Source organism: Protomyctophum parallelum, assembly GCF_964188405.1.
Source record: "Protomyctophum parallelum genome assembly, chromosome: 5".
NCBI classification, from domain to species: domain Eukaryota; kingdom Metazoa; phylum Chordata; class Actinopteri; order Myctophiformes; family Myctophidae; genus Protomyctophum; species Protomyctophum parallelum.
The window spans coordinates 24,050,437-24,077,771 of record NC_139702.1 but is presented as its reverse complement, the minus strand read 5'-3'; the positions used below and the strand labels follow the sequence as shown (position 1 = coordinate 24,077,771).

The following is a 27,335-nucleotide window of genomic DNA, read 5'->3' as shown; positions in this document are numbered from 1 at the left end:
CTCTTTCCTGTCATTCTCAAAAAAATCTTAAAAAAAACAAATAAAAAAATCTGAAAAAGTTAAGAAAAACGAAATCACGGCACTCCATCTTTAAAATCACATCACCGCTGGCATAGCTGTCACTGTAACTCTCGCCCCCCTCAACAAAACAAAACCAACGAGAGACAAAGGAGACAGCTGTGGACGTCGTGCCACAACGACGAGTTAACGAGGTCCTCAGGACATCTGGATCCTCTACAGCCATCTCCCCTGGCAGCGGACCCCAGCATCAGCGTTACATTTCATAAAGCCTTACCACCCCCACCACTAAGCAATTAGTTCAGCATGACTTATATCTCGCCCCGTCTGTCTGCCGGCGGAATGGCGGCCCAATTACGCTCACGGAACGAGAACGCCAGAGGAGAGAGAGAGAGAGAGCCAAAGAATGAGAGCAATGTAAACCCGACGCGAGAGAGGAGGGCGGGGGATGGGGTTGGGGGTGGGGGGGGGGGGGGGGGGGCGGGGTAGATACCAGTTTGAGTTAGTCGAAGGCGACTTCAGTCTCGTCGGAGATGCCGTTGTTTGAAATCTTCACTCCGGAGTCATGGAGGGGAGGTTGAGGAGGGTAGGGGGCTGAAGGAAAGTTTTCCATGTCTTGATAGCGTGTGCATGGCGTGGTTTGTGGGATCAGGCCACCGGGTGGGCCTTGGGTATGCACTGTACTCTACTGTACTGTACGTACGGAAGGGAGTGAATTCCACATGTCAGATGTATTTGATGTATAGCAGTGGTTTTCCAACCAGTGGTCCGGGGACCACCAGGGGTCCTTGAGGGGGTTCCAGGTGGTCCCCAGCTAAATGTTGGAGAGTTGGAAATTTACCTTTATAGATACTTTATAGATTACGGGTCCATTTGGTTTCATTTTACGCCCTCAAGAGTTCAATTATTGTTAAACATCTGCGTTACTTAATTTACAAGAAGTTTACACAATTACAGAATGTAGAAGCATTGTTTGCCTATTGTCTCTCCTATGCATGGACAGTTCAAACAACCCATGTTTTTAACCCATGAAAATTCTTGCTTTTTTGGGGATGTGATTTTTCTGTTTTGTATGAGTCTATGGAGTTAGCATTACTCTAATAGACCCCCAGGTGTGGTTAGAATATTCAAATATGTTTTCCCTGTGTATTTTTGGTTTCTTCCTGAAAGCTGAAAGCCTTTGAGTCAAAAGGCCCAATCGAACATACACCATTTTTGTGACATCATAACACTAACCCCTCCCTCATTATCATACAAGCTGTGGGCGCTGCATCAGTTCAGGTGGACCAGGACAACTTTAGTTTTTTTCAACGAAGGTTCATGTTTTAGGTTGTTATTAGATAACTGGTGGGTGTGGCCACATAAAAACATAATTTGAACACTGTCACTTTAAAACAGTTAGAAGACTGACAGAACTTGGAATAACTTAAGCCTTAACCTACGACTGCAGAGTTTATCATCGTGGCCACAACAGTTCTCTTGAAATTCTGTACGATACATTGAAACTGTAAAGTTGTAAACTGAGATCATAAAATTCCTAGCAGACCTTTATATCTTTTTTTTTCTTCTTCCCCCTTTACAAAAATGACAATTCCATCTGCGGTGGATTAAACCCAGATTTCCAGGGGGGTAAAGATATAGGGTAGGTGTGTGGGGTGGGGGGGTGGGGTGCTAATAAAATGTCTAATATTTTCAGCCCCTCCCCCCGGGTATAAAGCGTTTGTGATGAAGTGTGAGCTTGCCTTTGTAGGCTTTCTCCGCTTCCATAGCATCGGTGAAAAACAATGATTATCCTTACTCAGGGCGGAATCAGAAACACATGCTTATATCGCACTGTGAAATCTATGTCAATAAGGTTTGTGTGTGTGGCTGTCAAGTGCATGTAACTTGCATTAAGTCATCACGGGTAAAGAATGGAAATGTGATGTGAGGGTATAAGCACCGCTTGGGCCAAGGACCTGATCAAGGGCTTGGAAAATGAGCCGTGATCTGTACCGGCTCCTTACCTCCTGCAGTCGCCTTCTCTGCCTTCTGCTGTATGTGGAATCTGCCTAAACTCATGTTTGGGATGAATATCTGCTGTCGAGGAGAAACCACCTAACTCCAACATCCTCATTTTTCAAGAAACGAACATTTTCAGGAAATGAAGAAAACCTTATATTTTGTATTTACAATTTACAATTTTACAATTTAGGCATTTAGCAGACGCTCTTAATCCAGAGCGACTTACATTTAGGCAAGAACAAAAGCATGGGAATACATCACATAAAAGCATTTATCATGAAACATGCGTAAGCTAAGAAGGTAACAGTGGAATATCTATATGATGAAACTATACATACACTATACATAATAAACTATACATATTCACTACTATGCTATACATATGTACTATGGCGTGCTATGACTATATACAATACAATTATAGTGCTGTCTACATAACATGCTATAAGTCTAAGTCAAATGCTATCTAAGCCAACAGAAATTCTATCTAAGGGGTTAGGGTAAGTGCTATGGGCCATGATGGAGTCTGAAAAGGTGGGTTTTCAGGCTACGGCGGAAGATTGGGAGTGATGCTGCAGTTCTGACTGCAATGGGAAGTGCATTCCACAGTTTTGGAGCCAGAAGGGAGAAGAGTTTGGGACGTGTGGAGCGTTGTCCCGGCGTTTTTAGTGAGGGTACTTCCAGTTTCCCTGCGTTGGCTGATCTGAGTGCGCGGGAGGGTTTGTAGGGTTCAATCATACTTGTAAGATATGGGGGAGCCATACCTTTGGTTGCTTTGAATGCCAGCATCAGAGTTTTGTATTCTGTGCGGGCAGCGACCGGGAGCCAGTGGAGGGAGCGGAGCAGGGGGGAGACATGTGAGAATTTTGGCTGGTTGAAGACCAAGCGAGCTGCTGCATTTTGGATCAGCTGGAGAGGCTTAAGTGCACATGCTGGTAGGCCAGTAAGGAGGGAGTTACAATAGTCGAGTTTTGACAAGACTGTTGTCTGGATTAGGAGCTGGGCTGATTCCTGGGTGAGGAACGGTCTAATTCGTCGTATGTTATAATTATTATTATTATTATTATTATTCAATGCAATACTAGTGCCTCATCAAAGTTGGTATTGTTGTGACTTTATAGAGTCAATTGCTTTGTTCAAAGCACTTTTTAATACTTTTCATTGAAGGGTGTTCAATAGCATTTATTATGGAAAAGAATGAAAATACAAAATAAAGTGGTTTCCTCCTGACAGCGACGATGTTTTAGTCTGGGTGAAAGTCTCCAATTCTACATACATCTTCTATTATGACGCTAATATGTTTTATTCGTATTTCTTTTCAATAAATATATGTCCAAACATTAGCTTGAATACATTTGTATCGATTGATTGCATTGATTCATTAATGTTTCTTTGTCTTAATTCCTTCTACAGGGATGCTGGTGGTGATTGTGCTGTTGCTAATAGCCATCGTGGTGATTGGCGTGTGGCCTGTGTAGCAAGTGGGAAAAGAGGGTGAGCATGAAATTGATACCGGAGCTCTGTTGCTGGAGCATCGGTATGCCAGAGAGGAACCTACGGGGGAGAACGCTGGATTAAACACTTCACACCTGAAGCACGGGCATGCAGGGATTATTTCTGTTACTCACAAACTCTTCGAACCATCTCCCCTTTTGCAATATGGGCTCTATGCAGTATGCACACAGAATAACTCCTCCTACTTCCTGGGCCTCTTCCCTACTTCATTCAGAGGTGTTACCGATGATACTAATTAAGGCTCTGTTCCTTTCTGGTCGAACAGAGTCAGGGTGCTGCTATTGTGCATGTTGGCTCACTGGAAACACTCTGCTACACCGGTGGGTCTCAAAGTGTCCTTGTGTGGGTTCCAAATGGCCCCGTACGGGGCGTGTACAGTATCTCTTGAGTGTGTACAATGGGGGTCCATGAAATTAAAATGTACACTAAATGGAACAGAGCCTTAATTAGTTCCCACTGCTAGCTTCTGGCTCGACTTGACTCTTTTTTCAAAAGTACCCTGTACTGGTACTTTTTTTGGTATCACCTCGGCCGAGGTTCCAAGCGAGCTGTGGCGATACCAAAAGGTAGCGTGAAAACACTGTAGACTTCCATCTGGCCAGATAGAATTGTCACTACCGGCACATCAAATCAGGATAGACTCCTCTATACTGCATGGAAGCTGCCGAAGAACTGTGTAAAAACTTTATACTCTGCTTCATCCCCCCCTTTGCCTCATGAGGCGAAGGGGAATGGAGTTGAGTTTTTTAAGGAACCAGTGACAGCACACAGTAATGTTTTTAATAAGGTGTTGGCCGGGTAGTGGGCAGTGCTGACCCTACAATAGCATCTCCTTTAGGGGAGTTTTTCTTTGTTTAAAAACAGTGTACCGCTCAATTTAACTTGTCCTGTGCAAATTATATGTTGTCAAATGTCTAGATGAATCAATCACACATTGAGTGGTTTTACTATTTAAAGGTATATTTAAAGGTTTGGGATTATTTTGGAATACATTTTTTTGCCTAGGTATAGTGTTGACTTAACAGTAGGGACCTCCCACACCAGTCATAACTCTGTCCGTGGTCTAGTCTGAGACTCTGACTTAGTACTGTGTAATTCCACTAGCTTTGCAACACACTCTCTCTCTCACACACACACACACACACACACACACACACACACACTTACACACAGACATCACACATTTACTGTAGCTGCCATAATGTTAGCATTTGTCTTGGGGCTTTTATAATGTTTATAGAATAACACTCCGCCAAAACAAACACGGTCGCGTTGCTAACGCGACTGTTTTCCCTCCTTGTAAATCAACGCAGCCTTAATGGATATGCTGTACTTTGTAATAAATAGCCGTTAACAGCACCTGGACTCCTGGCTGTCTGCGTTTGTCCTCACTACACGCTCCTGAGGGTTTCGTTTGTTTTGCGACACGATATTCAGCTGTTACTGTCAGTGTCCTGTGAGTGTGACATGTTGTATGTCACCACATTGGTCTCAATGCCTTGTGAGGACTACAATAATTCTATATTTTTCTGAGATTTTGTCATGTTAAAAATGCCGTGTCGGTCATGACTAGTGGTGTAACGATACATTTTAACAGCGATACGATACGTATCACAATACATGGTTGACGATACGATACATGGACGATATTGGTTCATTATGGTGATACGATACGATTCAATGATTTTAAATCGATACAGTAACTATTTCAAATACATTCACTTTATACACAGTAATTAAGCCCCTCTTTTTCATTTTTCTTCCAAAAATTTCTAAATACCACACACACAAATGTAGTATTGATACAATCGATTAATTGCATAGCAAAGCGATTCAATACCGATTATTTCCATTGCAAAACGATACCATACAATAGTCAATGTTGCTGTTTTCATTTCAATATACTTTGATTCTTGAAATTAAAATCGATTTTTCAATGCAGTTACTATATCGTTACACCCCTAGTCATGACCCATGTGTGTCTTACTAACTAAGGGCTGTCCCCGACTAAAGATATTCATAGTCGAATCTTATTGGCCAAATGTTGTCTACAGGCAGCGACATGGGATTTTTTTTTTTATGCATTAGAGAATCATTCCATTTGGGCTGTGGGGGGTGCTTATGTCTGTTTTGACATCATCTTGCTTGGTTCCATCCATCCATCTTCAACCGCTTATCCGTAGTCGGGTCGCGGGGGCAACAGCTTGTGTGTTTCTACTAACTCATACATGAGACTGGTGGTAGTGCTTGTGCGTGTTTCTGAGTCAGCCATTATTTTTTATATCTAAAACAGACTTCAGGTCAGAGTAATGATTCCAAACAAGCGAAACACTTTTTCCCCCCTCCAATGTAACAAGAGTTTATTTCAACTGAAAATGAGAATTTAGATCTACCAGGTTGGTGTGTTCAGTAGTTATTATTTCCTTCTTTTATGACAACCATCTAAACAACCACAAACAAGTAAAAACAACAAACGAAAACAAATAATTGAAAAAGACATAATAAAATCCACAATGTCTCGTGTCTTTAAATATATTCATATATAATAACCATAATATATTAGTACGCATCGTAAAACAACATCGCAAAAAAAAGAAAGAAAAAAAAAGTCTGCAATCGTGATAGCTAAACAAACATTTACAATTCATAGTATGAACACAAAATAACACTTTGACGGGTCTGTGGATAGCATGGGGTCAGGACCACTGACAGGTCTGTGATAGCGTGGGGTCAGGACCACTGACAGGGCTGTGGATAGCGTGGGGTCAGGACCACTGACAGGTCTGTGATAGCGTGGGGTCAGGACCACTGACAGGTCTGTGATAGCATGGGGTCAGGACCACTGACAGGTCTGTGATAGCGTGGGGTCAGGACCACTGACAGGTCTGTGGATAGCGTGGGGTCAGGACCACTGACAGGTCTGTGGATAGCGTGGGGTCAGGACCACTGACAGGTCTGTGATAGCGTGGGGTCAGGACCACTGACAGGTCTGTGATAGTGTGGGGTCAGGACCACTGACAGGTCTGTGATAGCGTGGGGTCAGGACCACTGACAGGTCTGTGATAGCGTGGGGTCAGGACCACTGACAGGTCTGTGATAGCGTGGGGTCAGGACCACTGACAGGTCTGTGATAGTGTGGGGTCAGGTCCACTGACAGGTCTGTGATAGCGTGGGGTCAGGACCACTGACAGGTCTGTGATAGTGTGGGGTCAGGACCACTGACAGGTCTGTGATAGCGTCGGGTCAGGACCACTGACAGGTCTGTGATAGTGTGGGGTCAGGACCACTGACAGGTCTGTGATAGCGTCGGGTCAGGTCAGGACCACTGACAGGTCTGTGATAGCGTGGGGTCAGGAACAGGTCTGTGATAGCGTGGGGTCAGGTCTGTGATAGCGTGGGGTCAGGAACAGGTCTGTGATAGCGTGGGGTCAGGTCTGTGATAGCGTGGGGTCAGGTCTGTGATAGCGTGGGGTCAGGTCTGTGATAGCGTGGGGTCAGGTCTGTGGATAGCGTGGGGTCAGAAACAGGTCTGTGATACTGTGGGGTCAGGTCTGTGATAGCGTGGGGTCAGAAACAGGTCTGTGATAGTGTGGGGTCAGGTCTGTGATAGCGTGGGGTCAGAAACAGGTCTGTGATAGCGTGGGGTCAGGTCTGTGGATAGCGTGGGGTCAGAAACAGTCAAACCATTGCCCTGGAAAAGGATCTAAAACACCATGGGTTTACAGAACCAGACCAGCACGGGTTGAGATGTCAGTGGTGGAAAGTAACTAAGTACATTTACTGAAGTACTCAATTTTGAGGTACTTGAGTAGTTCCAATTTCCAATGCTTTTACTTCTACTCCACTGCATTTGTTTGAAAACTTGATTTGATTATTGATACAAAACATACATTAACTATTTCAGCCCTATACATTTCGGCCATTTGAAAATAGCAGATTTTGACGATGTGACGCATTGTGAGCTTGTATATCTGCTATTTTCAAATACATTTTGTGATGTATAATGAGTACTTTCTACTTTGGTACTTTAAATACATTTTGATACCAATACCTTTGTACTTTTATTCAAGAAAAGAATTCTGGACTTCTAGCCTACATGTGACGGAGTATTTCTACATTGCAGTACTTTTACTTAAGCAAAACATCTTAGTACTTTTTCCTCCACTGTGAGATGTAATTACATACAACAGGAACATTTACATGTAATGCAGTGTTCTATAGCAATGAACATTAACATAAATATACTAGTATGTATACAAATATGTGAATATCATCTACTGTATGTATTTTGTCTTTGCAAGAGACAGCTCATAGTACCGTGTTGAGGCACTGCCTTTTTTTACTTAATTATAGGCCACATATGCTCAAAATCATGAATGTAGTTAAAGAAAAGAAAAAGAAACGGTAGCTTACAATGAAACAAGGATTAACTTAGTTGAGTTGCTATTAGAAACATTTTTGAATTATCGTGAACTAGAGGTCATTTCAGTGCATCCTAAAAGAACAGGTTTTTGAGATATTGCTAGCAGAAAGGGAGCAGTTACACTCAATGGGGCCAAAAACCAATAAAGTCAAATACATTAATCATCTAAACTGTGACTTGAAAATACAGATTATTATTATTATTAAGGCCTTAGTTCTAAGCCCCATTGATTTCCTCTCTGTTGCGAACATCTCACAAAGCCCCTGCCTCTACTACTGTAAATCAAAAAACAAAATGCTGGTTCAGGTTTGCGATAACGCAGAGGCATTTATAAACCTTTACCATTGAGATCCCTTTGGGGGTGGTTCGATTGGTTAGATGCGAGATGCACTTTTGAATTAATGTCCTTCAGCAAAGCACAGTGCAGAGAATTACTGTGACGTCTCAATAGGGAACTGCAGCTGTTGAGTGCTCGTACAGTACAGCGCCCTACAGTGAAAGCACAACCATGCATTGTGTGCTCAATGAAGTCTAATAGAGCATGGCTGGCGTGGCATTAGCTGTTCTCTTCTCTACCATCCCAGGAGTCGCTATACGAACCTCAACCAGCACGCCAGAGCTTTGAGGGACCTGTTCTGTGACTGTAGTTAACATTAGTAATGTTGGAAGCTCCACAGGCTAGTTTAAGGAGAAACGAAGAGGATTTGAAAACGACTTGCTTTACACCTAAAGTATAAGTAGCTTTTTGTTGTCCTTTTTAAAGGCACGGTGAAAGAGAAGTACATTTTTTGTTGCCTCGTTTGGTAAGCAAATTCTCTCTATTGTTTAACTGCCCTTTGTCCTATTACCGTACTTCCCAAAACTAAATACCTCTTCTCTCTAAAAAAATATATAATAATAATAATAAAACCGCCTATGGAGATGTAGTGGTCAGTAGCCAAACCCATTTTAGTACATTAGAAGAAGGCATAGATCAATTACAAATATATTTGACATTCTAATAATTTTTATTTTGTGTTTTCTTACAAAAAATGACATACTAACAAGATCACAGAGGGCAAAATGTATACATTCTGTTAAAAATGCTATGCTGGGTGTGAGAATACTTTTTCTAAGAGGCAAATCGCAGAAATTTGTACATTGTTGGTCTTCAAATATTATGCAAGTTAGAAGTGTTGTTTCATTCGATCGAAGTACAAAATGTATTCTGTCCTCATTCAATTCCAACGTTTTACCCTGTAGTACGTCATGTACTGTTTCAGGTTATTCTTTGTCAGCTCACTATTTTGGTCTCATGATATGGTTGACACATGATCAAGTATAAAAACAATAATGATACATAGTCATTTAGCAATACACTGTAATTTACTCTTACTCGTATTCTGAGTGGGGAAAAATATTGTGAGTTTGTTTGATTTGGGAAATTATCTTAGTATTTTGTAATTGTATCGTGAATTGAATTCACCATTGTCATGACGAGATATTAAGACCTGCTGCAGTTGCAGAGAAAGCAAAGAAAATTAATTTAATAATAAAAATATACTATTTTCAGCAGCACCTCTTAGTGAATCGAACATTGCAGCTTTGTCTAGGAGGCATTGGCATGCAGGGTGATCTGTACAATAATTTACATGAAAAAAATAAGAAATTAAAGAATGAATTCAATAAGATGTACGACGGCATCGGTGGAAAAGGTAAATTGATGTGTCAATGCCATTTTAACCCTTTGTGCGGTTACCAGAAAATGTCCATCGTTTTTGGTCGCTTGCTAATTTAAATCTGATCAAATGTTGACATTGACTGTGGGATGTGATTGTTTCCTGGGACACTGCACAGCCCTGGCAGGGCAAAGGCCCATTCTGCAAATGCCTTCTAAACCAGTAGTTCTCTTCACTTTCAAGATTTTAAAAACGAAATGCTCAAAAATAACAGATACACAAGCTCATATATCTGCTGTTTTTGAACGGCCAATGCAAAAAAGAAATAAGAAAAAAATAATCTAAAATGACACTGAATCTTTCCCGGTTTTAATGTGTTAAAAAACAGCTGTGCATTTCTGACGCTTGGAAATAATATTTTATGGCACTTTTGTTTTTTATTAAACGGAGCAAATGCACATCTGTATTTGTTTAATGTTAGTGGATGAAGAATTGTACCGTATTATGAGCAGTGAGGGTTTTTGATGGGGAACAAAAGCTCAGTTCTGCTCAGAAAGTGAAACTAAGGAGGCTAAATTGCAGTGGCCATTCAGTGGCTTCATCTCGATTCAATTCTATTAAAGTGTTCATCTGTATCATTTATTTTTGTACCAGCAGAGGATATTGGTTCAATCGGAGTATAAAATATATTGGATTCATATTGAGATATTAAAAAAGATGAACACAAACAACTTTATATAATAAGGGGTGCAAAGTCGGCAAATCCACTGGAGATAAATCTCAAAGGAAAATAACCTGTGAAACCAAAATCTGCAAGGTGAGCTCCTTCAACAAAAGTTCACGGAAACAAACAAACAAAAAAAATCATCCTAAATAGTTCTCTTCATGCTTCTATACACGAAAAAAGCAGCGACACAAACAGTCTCTTTTCTGTCCATATTCTTTCTTTCACTTTTTTTGTTGTTACGACCCACTCCTCTTCTCAATATGTGTTCTTTTATTTCCCCCTCTAATGTCCTCCCTCCTTCCCGAATCCTGGCGTTCCTCTTTTCTCCTCTCTCCGGGGCCTTTTCACGGCTTCTTGCACTTGCCTTTCTTCTCGCGTTGCTGGAACTTCCGCAGCCGGCGGGCCCACGTGTCCCGCCACTGGATGACCAGGCTTCCCTTGTCCGCCACCACGCCACTCTGCCCGGGGGAGTCCTCGTCGTTGCCCAGCAGCAGGTACTTCTTGCCGGGCTTGACCTTGGGACACTTGCAGGCCACGTCCTTGGCACGCACCCACAGCAGCTGGTCGCCGCGGCGGATGCGGCTCTCGCCCTGCTTGTAGACGGAGATGATGTTGACGGTGAACTTCCACCACTCGCCCGCCTTGTCTGCCTTCAGGATGTGCACCTGGACGGCTGTGGGCGTAGAGAGGGGAATAGGGGGGTGGTATGGCATTGGTTATTAGGACTACAGGTCTTTCGAGCAAGCAATCTGATTGGTTGAAACAGCCATCTAGCTGTGCTTAAACAACCATGATGGAACGCCTAATCAAAACATAAAAAAGTCTCGCTCCTCTCGCAGAGTAGAGCCGGCTGGGTGGCCTGGGACATTTGCGGTCGTATTGGCTAAATCTGGCATTACAAAAATATGAATTTTCATTATGAATGAGTTGTTTGTTTTTGAGGTTCAAAAATTGAGTTAGGTGGTTTCCTCCCGACAGCAACTATCGGGCAGATGCAAAATATGCAAAGATTCCCAGCATATTTGTCTCTTTTGTATCTGAAGTTCATCCTTCATGTCACTGGCTTACATTGACAATGAATGGTATACTGTATCTTTGCTGAAAATTAATGAGATTATCATGCTAGAGGCGGTCGAACTACCAGCTTTACGTTTAAGTTCATATACAGTATGATGAGCATGCAAAAACATTAAAAAAGAACATCCACTGACCAATAACCCAAATATATATACTGTATATGTGCAGATTAATTTAGCCTGTTAAAAATAATCAAGCATATTGCTATACGTATCAAAGGCAAGCCATATAACTATTGAACAAAGGTGATATTTTTTGTAGGTTTGTATCTTTTGCAGCAGATACAAACGTGCATCTGCATTGACAATGAATGGTAGACAGTATGTTTGCATCTCCCCGTGTGAACGCAGCAATACCGCAGCGTCCTATGCATTGAAATAGATAATTCTTCTGTACCAACGCATGTGAATATTATGATAATTGCATCTTTCACAGCAAGTACAGTAAGCTATTCACCATGCGTCCTCAAATGAGAGCTGCCTCAAATGCTGCGTCAGTGTTTCACTGTGACTGTAACCCACTAGTTGGCAGCTTCAGCTTAACTATTATGTCAAGATCATACATTATTCACAGAACAATTTATACAGCCCAGATCGTCCAGCCTATGATCTGCTGCTCTGTGTGAACTGACCATGGCTCTTTCAGCCTGTCTTCCAATGGCCTCTACAAATAGAATAATCACTAGCTTCAGTGTTCCATTAGCTTCTAGTTGGAACAAAGACTATCTCTGAGCCAGAGTGCTTCTGAAAGCCTCACAGGTCCATCTATTATTGGCTCTGTAGAATCGTTGAATAAAAAATAAGCCTATTTCCTTGCTTGAGGTCAGGTTTGCCAAAATGGGTCAGATTTACACCCCAAATGCTCCAAAATTAATTTGCAATATTAGCTTTGACATAATAGAGGCTAACGAATTCACTCAACTCATGATATGATTGGAATCATATCACCATACGATTTTTCACAGACAAATTACCCTTTTTTTGCCATCTGGGCCTCTCTACCGGCCACTCTACTCCTGAGACACAAATCCAGCATTTTCTCTTCTAATGTTCTTCTCTTATGACCTCTTATGGTTTTGGCAACAAAATGCCACAGTTGTGGTTGTTGACTGATTGGGCAATTTGACCTAATGGTGAACTCTGCCCTCCTCCATCACCCTGCCTCTACCACCTGTGACCAGCGGAAGGCGCTCTTCTCTCTGTTTGTGTTTGGACAACAGAAGAATACAGTACATGGCCCAACATTGTGCTGTCTGGTCTGTAAATAGTACTGAATAGCCTTTTGTTGATGCTTGGTTCTGTTGAGCAAGAGCAGTTATCCTTACGACTACATTTGAGACAGAAAGCCCCTAACTCCCCCCGTAACCACAAAGGCAACACAAACACTCCCACCCGCTGCATTTCTTTCAATGAGTTTGTCTTCATATCGACCGCAGTAGCTTGTAGCATCACTGTGCTACGCAGCGTGTAGCCCCTGCTCTCCCGCTGCTCTATTCAAAACAGCCATAAACTATACCACTTTCTCCAGCCACGCTACATTATGTGAGTTCATGTAGCACTGTCTGTGTGGCCGTGTGTGGCACACAGGCCTTTGGGGATATTATGCTGGTATATTGGTCTGGTTTGTATCTAACAAAAACATTCCTGCAGACTATTGTTTGGTACTGTAGCTGTTTAAGTGGGCCTTTTCTGGTTCTCATCGTGTACACGTTAACTGTATAGACCCCTGGTGAGAGAGAAAGTGGATTAGGCCTCGCTCACAGGAAGAACATGGCAGTTGAAACTGCTGGGGAGTAATGGATTAGAGGCATCATTACAGTAACCAGATTATAACAATATCAGGTTACAATTCAAGTTGAGTTAGAAGCTGGAAGAAGTTACGGCATGATTTAAGAAGCCAATTGTTGACACCAAAAGTCGTTTTGATTATCCTTATGCCTGATTTCTACACGGTTGCACATCAATGTCAATTATGTCATGCCCCCGAATATAGCCAATCTACAATCTCACACGCGTTGTGAGCACGGGTCATTACTCATTAATATGTCCGTACACAAACAAATGTGTCAGTGGCAAAGACTTGTCTTGTCCGTGGCAAATGTTTTGATTTTCCTTTTTACACACCATTAGAATTCAAATTTTGATCATAAGACCGTGTTACTGAATGACACTTATTTACTTATTTTCATTCAGGGCTAGCTCTTTATGAGTTTCTAGTAATATTATTGTGCGGTCATTTTGCATGTCCGTGGCAAAAATAAATAAATAAATAAAACAGAAATGGCCACCACAAGTCAGCATGGCGATGACCCCTGATTGTGAGCCTGTAGTTTGGCTATTTTCAGTACATGGCCCAGTATGAAAGAAGCCTTGCTTCAAGGTTTTGCAACATAACTGTTTGACTCCATTGTGTCTGTCACGCTCACACACCCAAATGACACTCGCACGTACAGACTCAAGCATTGCTGCTGAGGAGGACAGATTCTTGTTCAGGGAAGGTGCCGTGTTGGGTTATCAGTTATCACTCATCGACGCCAGCAGTTCCCGTATGCATTCATTTTAACATGGCCACCACATGCTACAGTACATCAGCAGCAGGGAGGTGTGTATGGGGTACTACTCAGTACAGTGTTGAGTGATATTCTCTCCTGCTTGACAATTCGGGATTCAGAATCTATGGTCTGAGGATATTACAACGTTCTGTTTAGAGCACTTACCGCGTAAATCGTTTGCCAGCCACTTTTATGGACTTTAATGTTTGTTTAGGGCACTAAATGACATATCGCCGCTACAAATACAGTGGGGGCCCCTCACTTCACACGAGTGTGATTTTTAGACACATAAGTAGGGGAGGTTGTGGGGGTGGAAGGTTAGGGGTGTGTGTGTGTGGGGGTGAGAGAGAGGAGGTGTCGAGGTCGAGGCCCTAACTCCCTAAATCCAAGCGGAACAATGGGCCGGCCTGTCAGTCAAAGCTGCCGAGGTATGTATGTATGTATGCATGCTGCAGGATGCTGGCGCTTGGTTGACCAGCTTCCACAGAGAGCCTATGACTTCAATCATGGAGGGGGGGAGGAGGGGGGGGGGGAGGAGGAGGGATGGAAGAGGGGAGAGAGGTCACACGTCTCTCATCCGCACCTTGAATGGACCACAGCGGACAGGACGCTCACAGGAATGCTGTGTGGGGAATGGATTGGTTTGGGGTGCGCGTGTGTGCGTGTGTGCGTGTGTGCGTGTGTGCGTGTGTGTGTGTGTGTGTTTGTGTGTGTGTGTGCCTCTAACATCAGAGGGGGGGTTTATCCTTCTAATAAAGGTGCTATATACCTATACTGTGCGTGCGTGCGTGTGTGTTAAGTCCACACACACTGTCTCACACTGTGCGGGCGTGCACGTGTGCGTGCGTGCAGACTTAATGAGGTCCTCTTGGAGATCACCTACTGTCCGTCACACTGACTTTGCTTCATCCGCTTTGGTCCTAAATGCCCGCTGGGCTGTCAATCAAGGAGATACCCCACTCCTCACTCTATGCCCCCACCACCCCACCGCACCCCACTCCCCCAATCACTGTGTTTGATGCTTTGTCTCCATCCAGGGAAAGACAGTAAGCTGTCAGTAAGAACGCTTCTAGTGAAGACTATCTAGATACCACACTAAGGACTGCAGCGACCCACTGGGTTAGACTGGACCACACTAAGGACTGGGTTAGACTGGACCACACTAAGACCCACTGGGTTAGACTGGACCACACTAAGACCCACTGGGTTAGACTGGACCACACTAAGACCCACTGGGTTAGACTGGACCACACTAAGACCCACTGGGTTAGACTGGACCACACTAAGACCCACTGGGTTAGACTGGACCACACTAAGACCCACTGGGTTAGACTGGACCACACTAAGGACTGGGTTAGTCTGGACCACACTAAGACCCACTGGGTTAGACTGGACCACACTAAGACCCACTGGGTTAGACTGGACCACACTAAGACCCACTGGGTTAGACTGGACCACACTAAGGACTGGGTTAGACTGGACCACACTAAGACCCACTGGGTTAGACTGGACCACACTAAGACCCACTGGGTTAGACTGGACCACACTAAGACCCACTGGGTTAGACTGGACCACACTAAGACCCACTGGGTTAGACTGGACCACACTAAGACCCACTGGGTTAGACTGGACCACACTAAGACCCACTGGGTTAGACTGGACCACACTAAGGACTGGGTTAGTCTGGACCACACTAAGACCCACTGGGTTAGACTGGACCACACTAAGGACTGGGTTAGTCTGGACCACACTAAGACCCACTGGGTTAGACTGGACATGTTAGAGCAGTGTTTCCCAAACGTTTCAGGTCGAGACTCCCTAAAGAGAGACCAGATGTTTGCCCGAGACCCAAACTAGTGAAAATCGCTGTTTTGTTTTGTTTTTTACATTTTGAAGTCGAACCCATAACAATCCCATGTAGCCGTTTTTCGCTTTTTCACAATGATCAAAAATGTGAATGTCTTCACTCACCGTAGTCTTTCTTAATGTAAATGTGCACATTGCATGTCTTCACTCACCGTAATCTTAATGTAAATGTGCACATTGAATGTCTTCACTCACCATAGTCTTAATGTAAATGTGCACATTGAATGTCTTCACTCACTGTAGTCTTAATGTAAATGTGCACATTGAATGTCTTCACTCACTGTAGTCTTTCTTAATGTAAATGTGCACATAGCATGTCTTCACTCACCGTAATCTTTCTTGCAGTATTTCTTCATGTTGATCTTCAGCTTGCCCTTGGAGGCCTTACAGTAAGACTCGCAGTCTGAGAAGGACCGGTGGAAGATATGGAGCAGGTGGAAAGAAAGAGACAATCAGAGGGTATTATTATTATGTCACAACGACAATAGCCGATCTACAAGGCCACGACGTGTGCACAGCGCGACACATTGTGGCTATTTTCATTGTGAGACACCAGCGCACACAACTGCGAATGAACTATAAATCATCCTTAAAGGACGACTTCACCACTTTTCAACCTATCTTCATATAATAGGTCCTCACTAATATTCATGATAAAATGGCACGATTTCTTTCTACTCAGTCTGTGTCTCATAGGAGGGTTGTGGGCAGTTTAGAAACCGTCTTCCAGTGACATCATCATTAGGCAGATTATTTTTTAAACAAGATCTTTTTACAATTGTTTTTTAGATTTTCATTATCATGAGAACGATGGCTTCCATTTTCGCATTGCAACTTTCCAGGACTAGAAAGCCTGCAGTTTCTATTAGCTTCTAATCCCCATCGATGATGTCACTGGAAGACGGTTTCTTAACTGCCCACAGCCCTCCTATGAGACACAGACCAAGTAGAAAAAACATTCGCCATTTTTTCATGATTATTAATTTATTAGTGAGGACCTAGTATATGAAGTATAGGTTGAAAAGTGTTGAAGTGGTCCTTTAATAGTTAGCAGCACATCTTATGGCTCTGCCCCGGCTGATACGCATCTGTCTGGTCACTCTGGTGGTCCCATTGTTTCGGCATTACGATGACTACAGCCCTATAGAAAATAGCAGACAATATATGTGTGTGTGTGTGTGTGTGTGTGTGTGTGTGTGTGTGTGTGTGTGTGTGTGTGTGTGTGTGTGTGTGTGTGTGTGTGTGTGTGTGTGTGTGTGTGTGTGTGTGTGTGTGTGATGGTTGCAGTGGGGTGGGGGGTTAGTTCTCCTTAGACCCCCCTGACCCTGTCTACCACCCCTGTCCCTGATGCTAAGGACCTCTGCACTGAGCTCATGGTACCACCAAGAGGTTTGGAGATCCATACAAATGACCCACCCACGGCTTATTACCCCCACCCCCATCCACCCTCCCACACCACCCATTCCATGTCAATGTTGGACTGATTAAGGCCTGTATACTATCCCCCCCCCACCCCCTTCTCTTGTCAAATCAGTGCCTCAAAAAAAAGGGAAAAAAGAAAAACAGGATTCCTTTAAGGCGCCTCCAAGGGATGTGTCAAGCTTTTTGCATTTATTGCCGTGCGGGAGGGGGGGGGGGGGGGTTGTCGGGGCAAGCGGGGCAGGGGTTGGCAAACTGCGATGTGCTGATGTGCTGGGGTGGGTGGGTGGGTGGGTGGGGGGGATCACTGACACACAAAGGGAGGTCAGGAAAGAAAAAATTAGCCATCCATGAAGCATCACGCGGGGCGCGGGGGTCCACTCCGTGGCCATGAACAAATAAATACCTCACGCAGACACAGGTTTTTGCTCAAATTACTGCCCGGCCTTCAGAGTCACGCAAAGGTGCATGCTTTGCTCAACGTACATCAGTGTGTGTACGTGTGTGTGCTGTGAGAAAAGAATGCACGCACACGCATGCATGGATACATAACTGTGCTGTACAAGATGCCCGTGCTGCAAAAATAGAGTTGTCTTTCAAGATGGTTCAAAAAGCTCATAAGTGGTCATATTATTTGCCAGACAACGTAAATCTGCCGTTTCATGTGGGGTTTTTTTTAATAGATGGTGCAAACCATTCTTGCCAAGGTCCCACACACACACACACACACACACACACTTTGTTCACCAAATCCATGTACTGTGCGTGTGTGTGCGCCATATATATATTTTTTATGATGGATTATGGGGATGTGCAGTTCACTACAGTTTATCCCTAGCACCTCTTTACTGGTTTTAACCCCTGAAAGCTTAAAGGGCTTCAGCGACTGCCCTAACTGGCTGTGCTCTGCTGTCACAGCGCCAGCCGTGCTCTCACAGTGCTGGAAAGTATAAGAACCATGTTGTACCTCAACATGGTTCATTGTACTTTACTTCTACTCTACTACATCTCGGTTCCAAATATTGTACTTTTACAACACTACATTTATTTAACTGTAGTTACTTTGTAGATTGAATATTATTACAAAACATACATTAACCAGTGGTGACAGTGGTTCAGGAGTAGAGTGAGCGGATGAGAACCACAAGAGTTTTTAACTCCCCCAGAGTTAGTGTCGAAAGTGTCCTTTAGCAAGACTCTGAACCCCTAATGTGCAGGTTGGTGTCTCTCAAACTAAATGTAGGAAACCAAAAATAAAACTATGTCTGCGACCCACATGTGGCTCCCTCCTGACCCAATGTTTGGCAACCAGTGGACTAGGGATGATGCTCAGGGATGAGCCATAGAAGCAGTGTTGATTTTGACAGCAATTTTAGTCATAGTATAGTCTCTTGAATAGTTTTCATTTAGTTTTAGTCACATTTCAATCATCTGAAATGTTTTAGTCGACTAAATATACGATTTTAGTTGACTACGTTTTTTGTCGACAAAAATGATCTGCTATTTTCAGAGCGCAACAACCCAAGCGCAACCAAATATAAATTATATAGTCTTCTCCTCTAGTCCCTCCCTAACATTTTAGTCAAAATTGTCAATATATTTAGTTTTAATCATACTGTAGCTTAGTTTTCATTTAGTTTCCATTTAGTTTTTGTCAGTGAAAAAAGGTAGTCGACGAACATTTGTCGTCATAGTATTAGTCGACAAAATCAACACGAACAAACTGCATTGTTGTTGTTGAGCAGATCTCCTCCGCTCCATGCCTTCAGTGTCCTTTTATGCTGTGTGTGAATGAGGTTGCCAGGGCAACACGGCAACCAGGAAATATGTGTCCCGAAAAGGGAGGCTATGGGCTAGACTGAGAATGGATACTAGGAGACAGAGCCTTTGCTCTGTCTAGTACATGGAAAGCTTCATAGAAAGAAGACAGAAGAGTCACTTTAGAAAGGGCTGTGTGACGAGCAGTGGTGTAAAGTATCTAAGTACTTTTACTTAAGTAATAAGTACTGTACTTAAGTGGGGCAGTGGCTCAGGGGTAGGCCTCAATCACACCTTTAGAACAGACTGATGTATGCGTGTTGTATGAGATGTATAGCTGATGCAAGCTTGCAATGCATTTCCAATGGGAGTCACATGGTTTGACACAACATTTGTGTTGTATGGTGGGTTGGGGGGGTTGGGGGGGGCGAAACACCGCCGAAAGCCGTACAACACAAATGTTGTGTCAAACCATGTGACTTCCATTGGAAATGCATTGGGGCAAGATGTATCACACCCTTTGTATACATCTAGCATGCATCAATGTTGTATGCTAGATCGAATGGTGTGAGTCGGGCTGTAGAGTGGCCTGATGGCAACCGCAAGGTTCGAACCCCAGAGTTGGTGTCGAAGTGTCCTTGAGCAAGGCTCTGAACTCCTAATTGCTCCTGATGTGCAGGTTGGTACCTCGCATGGTTTCCTCCGGCATCGTTCTGTGAATGTGTGTGTGAATGGGTGAATGTAATGCACAATCTCTGTAAAGCACCTTGGATAAAGGCGCTATATAAATGCATATGAGGTATTTGTACTTTACTTGAGTACACTTCTGCTCCACTTCATCTCAGACAGATCGACAAGCTCACAATGCATTGCGATGCGACACATTGTGAGCTTGTATTGATCTAGCTTGCAGATCTTTTAGAACTGCTATTTTCAAAAGTTTTTATACATTTAAAAACTCAAGTATTTGTATAGTATATAGTAAAGGCAAAGTAAATAAAACGATGGAGTACGTATGTATCTGCTGTGTCTGATTACCATGTAAATAACAGACGAGGGGGGGCATCGTGGAAAGGCGTCTTTGTTTTCTCATAACCCTCCCCCCCAGCCTTGATGCCATAGTAAATGCTCCCTTTTGATAGCCTCTCGTTCCCCATTAGTGTACCCCCTGAGACGGCATGGGCCAGGGTCCTGCTGAGAGTACCCCGAGATCTCCATTTAAGGCACGGCGCTCCCCTACCGCGAGGACAAATGTTCCCTTTGTGCCGCGGGCCACAAGCAGGAGAAGTGGGGACGGCGCTTGTTGTCTCTCCGAGCTGAAAGTGTGCTTTGCATATTCCGAGTAGATGTAGTTACCGGTTGTTTTGTGTGGCTGTTATTTCAGAGGTTTGAGAAGGAGTAACTGAGAGGCGGACCTTTGCCTCCCGAATCAAAGTCCCGCAGAGACATTTGAAGCTAATCGTTTGCACTTGAGATGCGTCCTGCTCGGTGGTGGAAAGTAACTAAGTACATGTACTCATGTACAACATTTTGAGGTAGGCCTACTTTTACTTTTAGTATTTCCAATTTCCAATACTTTTACTTACTTACTCCACTACATCTCTGATCCAAATATTGTACTTTTACTTCACTACATTTATTTGAAAACTATTGTTACTAGTTACTTTGTGGATTTGAATTATTATTACAAAACATACATTAACCACTTCAGCCCTATTTAAACATTTGAAAATAGACTATCTACTGTATAAGGTCACAACATGTCGCGCTGTGAGCTTGCAGATCTGCTATTCTCAAATAATTTGAATACATTTTATATACAATACCTTGTGAAACGCAAAATGAGTACTTTTACTTGTACGTACTTGTAAGTATATTTTGATACCAATACTTGTACATTCAAGTACATTCTGAATTCTGGACTTTTACTTGTAACATTGCAGTATTGATACTTTTACGTAGGTAACAAAATGTAGTAGCCTACTTTTCCACCACTGCCGGTACATTGATTTATTTATGTATTTGAAAACTTTAGTTACTAGTTACTTTTTTTTAAATATTACAAAACATACATAATTAACCACTTAATTTCGGCCATTTGAAAAATATTTGTATACATTTGAAAACGTGAAACGGGACATTCTGCATAATGAGTACTTTCTCCTTTTGGTAGGCCTACGTTTTGATGCCAATACTTTTGTACATTTTCCAAACTTCCCTCCGTGTTAGAACAACAGATAGACAGGATGGCTGATGCGTGTATGCGTGCAAATCTATAGCGACGCGCCTCTGTTATTGGTTAGGCAAATATACAAGGTAGTGGGCTTCCTATGCCAGATTTTCCAATGCGTTTCCCGAATGCGAAGGAAAATCTACGCCTGGGTAGCGAGGCTCCATGGCCACTACACGGCCATTGGAGCTGCCAGACAGAGAGGCAACAGGGCACTGGTACAAGGAGGAGGCCATTGGAGCTGCCAGACAGACAGGCAGCAGGACACTGGTACAAGGAGGTCTCCATGGCCACTACACGGCCATTGGAGCTGCCAGACAGACAGGCAGCAGGACACTGGTACAAGGAGGTCTCCATGGCCACTACACGGCCATTGGAGCTGCCAGACAGAGAGGCAGGAGGGCACTGGTACAAGGAGGTCTCCATGGCCACTACTAGGCCATTGGAGCTGCCAGACAGACAGGCAGCAGGACACTGGTACAAGGAGGTCTCCATGGCCACTACTAGGCCATTGGAGCTGCCAGACAGACAGGCAGGAGGGCACTGGTACAAGGAGGTCTCCATGGCCACTACTAGGCCATTGGAGCTGCCAGACAGACAGGCAGCAGGACACTGGTACAAGGAGGTCTCCATGGCCACTACTAGGCCATTGGAGCTGCCAGACAGACAGGCAGGAGGGCACTGGTACAAGGAGGTGTGAATGCGTGCCCAGGAGGAGGAGGGCTTTTCTTCCTCACTGAACCAGACTGATTGAGAAACAAATTGCAGCAAATAAAGCATGTAATTAGATTAGAGAGCCCAGTGTGCTGCTCCGCTCTGCTCTGCTCCGTACGGTGCTGTTCTGTGGTGTTCTGCCCTGTGATGCTGTATGGGACCAGAGAGAGAGAGAGAGAGAGATGGATCTGGGCCTCGCTCTGCCCTGGGCTGCTGTCATTCAACAGGGGGGGGGGGGGGGGGGGACGTACTGGAGAACTGTTTCCAAAGCAGTGGATCGGGACCTATTTGTGGGTCACAGATCAATCATATTTCAAAATATATATATATATTTTTTATAAAAAAGTGTAATAATTTTATGGTTTTAATAACTAAGAAATTCCATTCCAAATTCTACAACGATCTAAAGATCAGCTATTTTCAAATGGCCAAAATGTATATAGGGCTGAAGTGTTTTGTAATAATAATCAAAATAAAAGTGTCTATTAACTAAAGTTTTCACATACTGTAAATGCAGTATTACTAAAGTTGTACATAATTACAGGGTGGGATCGCTGTCGGTTCTCTGCTCTACATGTAAAGTGTCTTGAGACAATTTGTTGTGATTTGACACTTTAATAAAAATGTTACTGAATTGAGTACTTCAGTAAATGTACTTAGCTACTTTATTACACACTGGGGTGGTATCATGGCACCGGTCTCTCTCTGTTGGCCGGGTTCACCTCCCATTACTGTAACTGATGAGTTTCAGCCCAGAGACATCGGACACTCCTGCTGACTATTACCAACTCTATACACACACACACACACACACACACACACACACACACACACACACACACACACACACACACACACACACACACACACACACACACACATACACACACACACACACACACACACACAGACTTCTGCTGACTATTACCAACTCCATAGACACAGAGGGAGAGAGAGAGGAGGCGAATGACTGCCAAGAGCTGTGTGTGTGAACGCCAGGAAGTAAATCAAATGCAAAAAGCTTTCTTCTATCGGCGATGAAAACTGTACGTTGATTTCTTTTTTTTTCGTTGAAAGTTCTCTCTGTCTCTTTCTCTTCGTTTGTAATTTCTCACAATTTCTCTCTCTCTCTCTCCGTAGTCTCACAAATTTCAACATGGGCCACAAGACTCATGGCGCTGACGCATGATTTATACGCTCCGAAAATAGCCGATCTGCAAGCTCACAACGCGCCGCAGCTGTGGTGCGTTGTGAGCTTACCGATCGGCTATTTTCGACGGGGTAACACCGGCTCGCATCCAAGTATAAATCAGGCATCGAAGCACAGAGAGGATCGAGGCACCGCCGGCTTCTAAAAAACAGGGCGTGTGGAGCGAGACTCGCGTCCAAAACATTTCTAAGGAAGGGGAGGAAGGAGGGGTCCCACCGCAAATCCAGATTACTTCCAGGCCCAGACAGATCGACGCACACACACATAACGGGTGACTCGCGCCCCACACACACACATACGCACGCACGCACAGACACAACAGAGGCTTATCATCCACATCATCATCATCGCGGTCCCTCCCCATTATCATTAGTTATTTTCTGTATATATATCCTGAGCGGACAGCTATAGGCCGGCCGGCCCATGGCGGGGTCATCGGCGGTTAATCCCCAGCATACAGACACTGCGTTGCCATGCAGACATCTCTGTCACGACCCACCCGTGGGAGTGGCGGACTCACTCGTACCATCCGTGACCTACCAGCACAATATGTGTTTTGTCTGGGCCGCGCCGTCCAAGGTATTCGCTATGCATTCCAGCCTTGTCTGTGTGTCTATGGGGCGGTCAGGGGGGGGTTGAATGCAAGAGACAAATTAATATCCACTCAGTTTGACCCCCCCCCCCCCCTTCCGAAAATCCACCCACCCCCCAGACCCTCCATTCACTCCACACCCTCCCCCCCCCCAAAAAAGAGGCACAGGGAGGCCACCTGCCTCACAGCTGTCGACCGCAGTCATCTACACACAAGAATTGAGATCACGATTCTCACACGATTCCCATTTTTTTCCCATGAAAATATTTATCACAACCATAGTTCGCAGTTACTCTGAAAACCTGCATTTACCGTCAGTCGTCTCAATCTCGTGTTGTGTCACGCCTCGATATATGGTCACACCTCGTGACACGTCATGCCACATCACGCCTCATGACACACTCCATATATGGCTGTCTCCATATGTCGATCTGACATCATCAATATGTTGATCTGACATCATCAATATGTCGATCTGTTACTCGTGTTTCTCAACTGTGCCGTATTTAGAAGCTCTGTTGTTTCAGGCCAGAAAACGTCAAAAAAATTAAGGAAAAAAATAAAAGGCCCATATATGGGCATTCCCAGACAATACCTAGCCTCGGTCCCAGGCCTACTTATCTAGGAAAAGAAAAGCCTGGTCACAACGTAAGGCAGAGAAGCTATCGGCGGATGTATCCTCCGGAACATCCGTCAGATGTATTTCCCCCGGATACGATATTTTCCCGACCAATCACAACACTGATACTGTATGTAAAGCATCAACGTCATTTCCTTGGGCGATACTTCCGCTAAAATTCCACAACTTCCGCCCAAACAAATGATAGTCTTTACAGCGTAGGTCTTGCCCAGGGTGGACAATACCTTAATACAATTCCTGTTATGCCCATATATGGAGATCCCTGATGTCATCATTATTAAGCCCATATATGGGAATATCAATATATGGCCATGCTGGGACAGTCTCATCATAACCAGTGTGGTTGCTGCAACACGCGTCACACTTGCAAATGAACCAAGTTGGTACAACACATGTATCTCCATCTGTGGAGCTGACTATCATCACCTGGATCTCCATGAAGATCACGACACTGACCTCATCAAACCCTGGGTAGCCATGTTTTGGCTACATCTACTGTAGCTACTTCAGCTACATCCGAGAAGGCGCCTGGTGCATCGCTACATGTGCTCCGTTGCTGCACATTGCTGGGCGCTCTGATTTAATGGTCCTAAATACCCCCGGGCGTTCGTGGTGTTAATAGTTTAACTCCTGCTACTCAACTGTGCCATATTAAGAAGCTCTGTTGTTTCAACGTGCCCTCGCCCTCAGGGTGTCTTACTGGTTGTCTTTAGTCTGTATAGTTGCTGAACAATGCTACGTTCAAAATGTGGTACCTGGAGCCAACTACTGTCAAAGTACTTGACTTTAACCTCTCTTAAAAGAATCCCTGGCTAATAAGTCAAATATGCCTTAAAACATTATACTTGCCCTCTATAACTAAAATAAAAAATATAAACACTTAATATTATAAATATTTGATTTATTTCATAAATAAAGAATATTTCACTCAATAGGAACTGCTCCTGTTGCAAGTTGATGATGTCATATGCCCATATGGTCTATGTATGGATGGAATGCATATGCTAATAAAAACAACTTACTACTTCTTAAGGATAATATGAGCATCAAAGCAACATTTTAAATACTTTTTATTAGCATGTGCATTCCATATATTCCATAGAGCTGAACCACACATGGACATGTGATATGCAACTTGCAACGGTGAAAGATTATTTATTTATGAAAGAAATATAAATATGTAAGGTGTTTTATTATTTATTTTTTTACAAACTAGTAACTAAAATAAATTGGACGGCCGACTAGTGCTGCGCGATTCCTGCTCAAATTTAGAAAGTAGATCGCATACTGTAGATCTTTTTTGGTCTTTTTTCGTTTAATTGTGCAGTACTATTTCTCGGTTATACCAATTCACACATCGTTCCATTATTAAGGCTTTATTGGAAGAAGACCAATCCGTGATCCCTCCCGTTCCCTTCATTTCTCCTCCTCGTCTCCCCGAGCTGTCATCCTTATCTTCTTTTTCTCCTTGTTCTTCTTCCTTACATTAACCATCATCATACAGGTCCATTTGGTTTCATTTCGCGCTCTCAAGAGTTAAATTATCTTTAAACATCTGCATTACTTAATTTACAAGAAGTCTACACCATTAGAAGTAGAATTGTTATTTTGATAGTTTTCCTGTTATCTCTCCTATGGTACCACTTCAATACAGCATGAAATTGTGGACAAAATCTTATCCAACGATAACAAAATATTCTTTAGTTTTGGGTCTGTAAGGCTAAATCTCATCAAATGGTGCTCCGTGACTCAAATGTCGAATTAAGGGTTGAAAACCACTGTTCTAGATCTGTCCCAACCTCTCCACTATCTCTGGCTTCACAAACACGGACAGGGGGAACTTCAGTGCCTACTTTTAGGTTCCAGGAGAAGAAGAACGCACAAAGTCGGACCGATGCCCCGATAAGGGGACCACATCTGTTTGCAATCCCATATTGGATGAGATCATAGCCGTTCAAATACCATGCATGTTGTCTAGAGTTTGGGGTTTTAGCTTCGGGACCCCTCGGAGGGAGAGCCAGTAATGTAATGTATGCATCCTATGTGGGCCTCGAGCCTGGGTGGTCCATGAGGACCCCCATAGCTGCCCCTAAAATGTGATGTGACTTTGGATGTGTCCGTCAAGGTGCTGCATTCTGCATGTGTTCTCAGTGACAACATGGGTCTTCTCCGGGCAGAGCGACCATTAAAGCAGTGGTTGTGAACCCCTTTCATCGTAAGGATTTATTCGCCATTTGAGTCACGGACCATCATTTGATGAGATTTAGCCTCTCAGACCCAAAACCAAATGCAAACGTTGATCAAAACAATTAGTTCATGCAGATGTTTAACAATAATTTAACTATAAAAATGAGAGAGTTTAAGAATCAAAGATCTATAAGGGTCCATTTGGTTACCAACTCTTCATCATTTGGCTGCGGACCACCTGGAACCCCCTCAAGGACTGCTGCATTAGAATGGGGGGGTGTCAGAGCTCTTGGTTGTGATTAGATTACTTCAGCCACTGTTATTACAGTTTCCTCCTGAATGTTTACATTGGTTCAATGATATGGTTTTATCCACTGGCTCTTAAACTTTTTCAGGTCAAGGACAGGTTCTAGAGGCAAGCAAAACATTGTTTTTACTGAGCCACAAAATGACGTGAAGTCATAATGCAGACTTCTTTCTGAAGTCCAAGACACAAGAATGTAGCACATCACTAATAATGAAGCTTCTAATTCCTTCAGTTGCTAGTTTTAATCACGTAGCATAAAACGGAATGCAAACACTTTTAGGCAGTGGTGGAAAGTAACTAAGTACATTTACCTAAGTACTGCACTTAGCTTTAAGTATTTGTACTTTATTTTTATACATTATAAATTTAACTGGAAATGGGACATTCTGTACAATGAGTACATTTACTTTTGATACTTTAGTACATTTTGATGCTGTTG

General features: G+C 43.4%; 2 protein-coding genes across 4 annotated transcripts in view; one reads left to right on the top strand and one right to left on the bottom strand.

The window, feature by feature from the left end:
- stx8 (syntaxin 8) overlaps positions 1–4,895 on the top strand; it is a 76,450-nt gene extending 71,555 nt beyond the window's left edge. For both annotated transcript variants that reach the window (XM_083765666.1, XM_083765667.1), the window contains exon 8: positions 3,436–4,895. In XM_083765666.1, coding sequence (XP_083621792.1) covers positions 3,436–3,500 — 65 coding nt within the window. In that variant the 3' untranslated portion in view covers positions 3,501–4,895. The remainder of the gene's footprint in view (positions 1–3,435) is intronic.
- A 3,254-nt stretch (positions 4,896–8,149) lies between these two features.
- Positions 8,150–27,335, bottom strand: part of LOC310859256 (netrin-1) — an 85,683-nt gene continuing 66,497 nt past the window's right edge. For both annotated transcript variants that reach the window (XM_083765664.1, XM_083765665.1), the window contains 2 exons: positions 16,168–16,242; positions 8,150–11,018 (listed from right to left, as the gene is read on the bottom strand). In XM_083765664.1, coding sequence (XP_083621790.1) covers positions 10,690–11,018; positions 16,168–16,242 — 404 coding nt within the window. In that variant the 3' untranslated portion in view covers positions 8,150–10,689. The remainder of the gene's footprint in view (positions 11,019–16,167; positions 16,243–27,335) is intronic.